The following is a 7,828-nucleotide window of genomic DNA, read 5'->3' as shown; positions in this document are numbered from 1 at the left end:
GCCTGACCCCGGCTCGCAGGGACGCCCCGGGCAGGAGCCCCTTCGTCTCCTTTCCGCAGCCCCCAGCAACACCCGCCGCTGCCCACACCTGGCCACCCACGCCTTTCTCCTGGCAAGTCCTTCTTTTGGGGGAGGGGGGTGACGACATAAATCAAGGACCCAAGGGGGCTATTTGGGATCCAGCCTGGATCTGCCTCAGAAGCCCACCTACAGGCCCCCCCCCTCCCATTTAGGGCCCAGAATTGGAGAAGGTCATTCGTGCCCCTGGCTGTCCGGGGAGATAGACCTGTCTGCAGAAGGGCCTTTGACCCGTGGGAGGCTGGGGTAGGGTGAGGAGGGCGACAGACCCCTCCCCCCTCCTGCAGGGCCGCCGGCGCATTCCCACCCCGGGGTGCTCAGCTGGCCTCTGCGGAATAAAGACCGCGGCTGCTGCAGAAGCAGCGCGATGCGGAAGGAGGGGCTGGCACTGCCAGGCTGAGGGCCCTGGCCTCCCTCTGCTTATCTGCCCACCTGGGGGGGCAGGCCCAGGTGGGGGTGCCTTTGGCCTGGAGGGGCGGGGACAATGATAGGCCCAGCCCCCCCCCCCCCAGATCGCTGGCCCTTTGAGAGAATTAGCCTCTGGCTCCCAGCAGCAAAGATGTGCTGGCTTCTGCAGGGGTGGTGGGGCACGTGCTGCAGCGAGGTGGGGGCTCTGTGGGATGGAGGAGAGAGGTAGGGTAGCCCAGTGTGGCGATGCAGTGGTCCCGGTTGCGCAGGCATGGGGGAGGGGGCTGCAGGCCGGGGGGCAGTGCACTTCCTACCCTGTGCCCTAGCACCTGGAGTCTGCGCGGAGGTCCCAGGGCCTCCTGTCTCCTCCCCTGGACTCTCTTGCTCCCTGGGCTGCCCAGGACTGCCTGTAGCAGATCATGTGGCCAGCAGCTGGAAGTTCATCCTGGAGTCTGACTGAAATACCTCCTGCTGCAGTCAGCCTAGGGCAGGCAGAGCGGCTGGGCAGGTTCTGTTCCCCTCCTGCCTTGGCCCTTGGGGAATGCCTCAGGGAACAGCGAGTTCTGTGAATGGAGACTGGGAAGACGCTGAGAGGCAGGCCCCTGCTCCAGACGCCTTCCCAGCTTTGCCTCTCTGCTCAGGCGACAGCAGACATAGGGGCCCAGAAGGTTCAGCTGAACACAGGGCCCCAGGGGACATGGGCTGTATCCAGGGAAGCCAAAAGGAGTCCTGGCCACATCTTCTAGATGTGCAGCCCACAGGGAAAGCAGGAAGGGGCCAGACTGTGACCACAAGGACTGAGGGCTAAGACCACCTCTGCCTGGCCCACTCAGGACAGTGGGCAGGAGAAGCCCTGGGCTGTCCCAGGTGTGGGGGGGGGGGGCAATGAGAAGTAGAAGGCTTCAGCTGACCCCCCATGTGTCACAAGGGAACAGTGGCCTGTAGAAGGCCTGGGCTGTCCCAGTTATGTAATGGGGGACACTGCCCAGTAGAAGCCCTGGGCTGTACCATGTAATAGAGGGGTCAGTGACTAGTGGAAACCCTAGGCTGTCCCTGAGTGTCTAACGGGGGGACAGTAACCTATAGCACCCTGAGCTGTTCCTGCACATAAGAAGGCCTGCAGATCAGTGGGGCAGAAGAAGCCAGGGAGGGAACCGTGGAAAGTGGACATTAGCAGGTCCTGTGCTTTCAAGGTCCCACGTGCTCAGCATTCTAACCCGGGCTCCAGCCTGCTCCCCACTCCCAGGAACCGAAGGTAGCAAGCCCCTTCCCCACTGTGTCCCAGGCGGGCGGGCTCTTCTTGGCTTCCCACTGGCCACACCTGGGACAGAGTGGATGCCAGCTTGGGTCCTGCCCCCACATAGCCCGGGGCGCTGAGAGGGGTACAGAGGCGAAGGCATTTGGGGGACATGAAGAGAGTGGATGAGGGGAGGTGCCTGGCATGAGCGCTGGCCCTCACCTCCCCAGGTCGGCACCCCTCACCCTGCCTCAGTGCCCCCTTCCTGCCTCCAGAGACGCCTGGGGCATGCTGAGGGGCATGTCAGCACCTGGGTCCCCTCCACTGCTGGCCCTTTACCAGGGGGAGGGTGCAGACAGTGAAGAGATCGGCTGCTCGCCAGAAGGTGGGAAGTTCGAGTCCACCAGAGTTGCCTGGGAAGAAAGGCCTGGCAATCTACTTCCATAAGATCAGCCATTGTAACCCTGTGGGGCCCACCTCTACTCTGATACACACGGGGTCGCCGTGAATCAGGATCTACTCCATGGCAACTGGGTTGGTTTTTTTACCCTTGTGTGCCAGGCACGCTGCAGGGTGCCAGCAAGAAGTGGCACCGCGGCAAGGATGCATCCTTGGAGTTTGGGGTGCGCCCCGGGACTCAGGCGGTGACCAGTTGTGTGTGTGCTCAGGGCCGTGAACGTGCCTTGTGGAGGCCCCAGCACGGGGAGCTGAGGTGTGAGGAGGGTGGAGCTGGCACCGGGGTGGGAGGTCCTGGATGTGCCAGTGTGCAGGCGAGTGTATGTGCATGTTCCGGTGTGGGGCCCGTGCCCACACGTATGTGCACACATTTCCATGTGAGTAGTTACACATGGGGCCAGAATGTGGGAAGGAGGTGCTCCCCAGGCTCTCGTGCACGGAGTCAGTGCCTACCAGGGCAATGTTCCAGCTCCATGCAGGCACTAGCCAGGCTCCACCGTGTGGGACCTCCCGGGCGCAGCCCCTGTGGCCTCCAGGCAGCACCCGGGGTGGGGGGGGGCCGAGGCCCCACCTTGGCTGGGAGGGGCCTCCTGCCTTTGGAGCCTCTGCCCCCAGGTTCAAAGTCCTTTGATAAGGGCAGATAGAGCTAACCTGGGGAGCCCCGCCCTCCCTCCCTCCCTACCCACACCCAGACCCCCCCGCTCTGTTCCAGGGAAGCGGGGAGAGCCTGGTTTGGGGTGGTCTGGGTACAAGGTCCTTGAGAACGCAGGCTCAAGGCCTACCTGTACCTACCTTCCCCTGCTCCCAGCGGGCTCCCTCTAGCCCCGTTGCTGGTGGGCAAGAGGCTGGCCTCTGTCCTGGCCCCCAGCCCAGCTCTGGGTCCTGCCCCATAGCGTGTGGACACGGGGACAGTTGAGGGATGCTCCCCCAGGAGCTCGCTGTCCAAGGAGGCCCCGAGGGTGAAGACGGGTCCTTGGAAAGGCTTCCTGCAGGGGGAAAGACAGCGGGGGCCAGACCAGGAAAGGACACTTGAGCTTGAGCAGGGTGGGTGCTGGGATCCTGCCAGGTTTCCTGCCCACCAGGCCCTGGCGAGGGTCCAGGCGGTCCCAGCTCCAGGGACCTGCTAGGGTGTGGACCGGAGCGAGGGGGCGGGGCCTCGTCCATCTGCAGACCAGCCTGCTCAGCGGCTGCTGAGGCAGGAGCAGCGGTTGCCTGGCACCTCTGCTGTTGCCATGGCGACGGCGAGGTGCTAACTTGCTAATGAGTCCCCGTCGGCTGCAAATAACAATAGTATGGTGGTTAATAGGGCCGAGCTGGGAGGATTCCTTGGGAGACGGGCCTGGCCAGGTACCAGGCGGGAAGGCCCATCTGCCCACCCCTCAGCCACTGCCTGCTGCCCGCAGCCCGGCTGGCCCTTGCCGGCAGGGACCACCATGGCAGGCGGGGACCCCCGCGGCAGGCAGGGACCCCCGCGACAGGCAGGGACCCCCTCGCAGGCAGGGCCCCCCCCCTGCGGCAGGCAGGGACCACCACGGCAGGCAGCCCCTTTTGCTGGTGAACTTGTTTGGCGTGGCCCAGCCATTCCCTAGGCCTGGTCCCCACAGGGGAGGAGGCCCCGAGGAGGCCTGGGGGAGGGGTCTGTGCATGGGACCCCATGTCCCCGCTGCTGACCAGGTACCTGACCATCCAGATCCTGGGGCAGCGCCATGGTGTCAGACGTCACAGCCTCCAGTCTGCCCATCCAGAGGGGCCTCAGGGCCGAAGGGGGGGTGGTGGGAGGGGGACACAGCTGTGCCTCAGGCAGGGGGGCCAGGCGGGGGCTGAGCCCCAAGAGGCTGAAGAAAGGAGGGTGTGGAGGGTGGGGGGTGAGACTCTGGGGCCAGCCCATTGTATTCGGGGGCTTGGCCAGATGGGTGCACGGCCCATACCTGCCTGGCACTTGCTGTTCTGTGGCCCCCTGCCACCCCTACCTCCTCTGCTGTGACTCGGGGCCCCGAGAGTTGTTACATGAAGAGGGTGATGGATGTGAAGTGTCCAGCCTGGAAGTCACCCAAGGGGGTGGTCCAGAAATGGTGGCAGCTGTCACCATTGTCACTGGGGTCACTGTACCGTGATGTGACAAGTGTCTTTACAGAGCCACCCTGGCTCCCTCTGTAGCTGAGAGTTGGGGGCCTCTGCCCACCATAGTCCCCTCTCTGTGGGCCCTGGGGGTCCATCTGTCTCCCAGCCTCCCCGACCCTGAGCTGGGGGGTGGGAGAAGACCCTGACTGGAAGGCAGCTGTGAGGGGTCCTCTGGGGAGGGGGCCTCCAGGGGAGCTGGGGGTCCTGGTTCGCTGCAGCCTCTTTATGTGTGACCTTGCACTGGTCTCCCCCCACCCTGAGCCTCAGTTTCCCCATATGTAAAGCAAACTCAATATCCTGACAGTGCTTGCCTCCTGGGGGGATGGTGAGGCTTGGGTGGGGCTAGAAGAGGGCCAATCCTGGCTGGTGGCAGGAGGCTGACAGGGTAGGGGAGGGCAGAGGCTGGCCACCAAGTACACAGGAGGGGGCTCCACCCCACAGGTCTGGAGTCCACAGATCCCCCAGCACCTGGCCGCCTCCTCCCTCCACACACCTCTCAGCCCAAGACTGAGAGGCCAGTCTCAGGAGCCCCCTAACTTGTTGAGATAGCTGGCCCCCACCATCCACTGGGGTCCAGGATTAGGGGCTTGGAGAGCTGCCACAGACTGGGCTGTGCGAGGCTGGGGGGACTAGGGAAGGGTTGGGGGGTCTGACGGCTCAGAGCTGAGAGGAGGCTTGGCCAGGGTCCTGGGAGCTGGAAGACGAGGTCAGAGGGATGGGGTCTGTACCCCAAGGGGGGGTGCAGAAGCTGTAGAGGGCGGCATGCTCCGGGGTGCGTGGGGGCCCAGAAGAAGGATTCCAGCCTGGTCCTGCCCGGCCGGGTCGGCACAGGGTGAGAACTCTGGAGTCCCGAGACCCATCCCTGTCCGGTCCCCCAGCCCCTCTGCACCACTTCCTGCTGAGGAGGCCGGCATGGTGGCCTGCACGGGCCAGGATGGACGAGCTCTCCCTCAGGGCTCCTAGTTTCACGGGTGGCAGAGTCTGACTCCCCTGAGCGGTTGGTGGGGTTTGATCCTCATGGAGAAGCCAGAGGGGACAGCCCCCATGGGGACAGGCCCTGGGGCCCCACCACCAGCTCCTCTGAGGCATGGGTCCTGCCTAGGTGCCAGCCCCACTGACCACCATGTCTCTCCACAGCTCTGGCGCCATGCCCGGCCACTCGGAACTCTAGGCCAGACCCCGGTCCGTTGGACAGCCCCTCCTCGCTTCAGGGGTCCCTCCCTCCCGCCCACTGCCCACCATGGCTGGGGACCGGCTCCCACGGAAGGTGATGGACGCCAAGAAGCTGGCTAGCCTGCTGCGGGGCGGGCCTGGGGGGCCGCTGGTCATCGACAGCCGCTCCTTCGTGGAGTACAACAGCTGGCACGTGCTCAGCTCCGTCAACATCTGCTGCTCCAAGCTGGTGAAGCGCAGGCTGCAACAGGGCAAGGTCACCATCGCTGAGCTTGTCCAGCCGGCCTTACGGAGCCAGGTACCAGCCATGCAGGCAGGCTGCTCCCACCCTGGGGCTCCTACCTCCTCCAGGGCTCCCCACCACCTACATGAGCCCCCCACTGCCTCCTGGGGCTCCCTACCACCTCTATGGGCCCACCACCACCTCCAGGGGCTCCCCGCCACCTCTAGGGGCTCCTCAGCTGGCTGCCTGAGCCCTTGGATCAGCCAGCTCCCCCCACCTGTCCCTCATACCCAAACTGGGCTCCTGCAGTTAGCACTCTCCAAGAGGCCGCTGTTGGCCACCGCGTCCCTGCCCGGTGCTGACCTCTCGGAACTGCACAGACACCCCCCCACCCCCGAGGACAACACCGTCTCCCAGGCTCGTCACCTTCCGTCTGATCCAGAGCCCTGGCCCCGTCAGGGTTCCTACTCAGCGCTCGAGGGGTCCTGGGCTTGCATGTTGGTGTCCCCCATTCTCAGGCCCAGCACGGAGGACAGAGTGAAGGGGTGTACGAGGCGTGGGTGCACACACAGGGCATGGGCTGCAGTCAGGGTCCCTGGACAGCCTGGGCGCACGCAGGGGATGGGACTGCTGGGTCTGGACAACTCAGAGGGAACAATGTAGGGTAGCCGAGGGGCTCAAATGGAGCAGTCACGTCCCCAGCCCCCCAATTCTCACAACTGCCCACCCCGTGGGGTCCCCTTTCCCATCTGGAGTCTTCAGTGGCCCAGAATTCTCTCTGCGGCCTCCAGGAAAGTCGGGGTCACCAGCATCGGACTAACCTGTCTCCATCCCCTCCTCTGGGAGGGATGCCTCGCTCCTCGCCAGGAACACGAAGTCCTGCTTCTGGGGAGGGACCTCTGGGCCAGTGGACCGGGAGGGCAGCGGCCCCTCCTCCCCTACTGCCTCCTGGGGCTCAGGACCTCCATCCCTGTGGCCTGGGGGGGATGATGTACCTGCGAGGCTGTGGGGAGGGTCACCCAGCACAGAGCCGAGGTGGGAGAGGACCCAGGTGGGGCAGCCTTGTTGGGAGCCCCCACCCCAGGCAGCCGGCTCCCCAAGGTCTGGTGTGGGGAATCCGTCCATTGATTAATCACCCAGCGAGGACGCGGCCAGAGCGCGATCCCATTGGCTGCCGGTGACATCATCGGTGGCTGGCAGCTCAGCTGGCTCCGGGCCGCGTGTGCTGGGGGCGGGGACATCGCCCTCTAGAGCAAAAGTTGCTCAGCATCTGCCCCCCCCTGCCCCCCGGCGGCCCACCCGGCAATGCGAGAGGGGTAGGAGGAGCCCAGCTTCCTGCGCTGCTTCCTAAGTGTTGGGGGGGTCCTCAGTGCAGCCCTCAGTTTACCCCTCGCCGGTGGGGAGGGGAGCGGTGGGAGAGGAGGAGAGGCGTGCTGCCTCAGCGGGGAGCTCCGCTGAGACCCCCAACTCAAAGGTACCCTTTCTTCAAAACCCTGAAATAGTCCTCCCAGGGACCCTGTGGGCGGGCTTCCCCTGGCTTCAGCCCCCAGGGGAGCCAGCCCTGCCCAGCCGGTGCTCCGGCCCCTCCCTCCACGTGCGTGCCTCCTGGCAGACCCCGGATTCCCTCCCCTGCGTCTCCTCGGCACCGCCCATCACCATTCCCTTCACCACAAGAGTTTCCCTTCCGGCCCCAGTGGCCTGCTTCCGCGTGACGGTGGTGCTGGCAGCGGGGCCCTGGGCATTGCCACTGGGCCAGGTGTGGGGGGACAGGTCAGGTGTGTGGCTAGTGCCCACTCTGCCCCCCCCCCGGACACACACACACAGCAAGGTGACAGCAGCTCCTCCCTCGGGCCGGTGGCAGTGGGCGGCAGAAGGCAGCAGGGCTGCGCTGACCTCTGCCCTCACGGCCCAGGTGGAGGCCGCGGAGCCCCAGGACGTGGTGGTCTATGACCAGAGCACACGGGACGCCAGCGTGCTGGCCGCAGACAGCTTCCTCTCCCTCCTGCTGAGCAAGCTGGACGGCTGCTTCGACAGCGTGGCCATCCTCACGGGTGAGTCCGCCCACCCCTCCCTGGTCCCCCTGCTGCCTCGACAGCGTGGCCATCCTCAGGGGTGAGTCCGCCCACCCCTCC

At 65.4% G+C, this 7,828-nt stretch overlaps 1 protein-coding gene across 1 annotated transcript in view; it reads left to right on the top strand.

Annotated features, from left to right (window-relative positions):
- Positions 1-5,540: 5,540 nt before the first annotated feature.
- The window catches only part of DUSP8 (dual specificity phosphatase 8), a 12,554-nt gene continuing 10,266 nt past the window's right edge, over positions 5,541-7,828 (top strand). The window contains exons 1-2 of the mRNA XM_004389423.1: positions 5,541-5,771; positions 7,609-7,747. Coding sequence (XP_004389480.1) covers positions 5,541-5,771; positions 7,609-7,747 — 370 coding nt within the window. The remainder of the gene's footprint in view (positions 5,772-7,608; positions 7,748-7,828) is intronic.

Source organism: Trichechus manatus, unplaced genomic scaffold, assembly GCF_000243295.1.
Source record: "Trichechus manatus latirostris isolate Lorelei unplaced genomic scaffold, TriManLat1.0 scaffold00244, whole genome shotgun sequence".
NCBI classification, from domain to species: Eukaryota; Metazoa; Chordata; class Mammalia; order Sirenia; family Trichechidae; genus Trichechus; species Trichechus manatus.
This window is presented reverse-complemented; position numbering and strand designations above follow the sequence as displayed.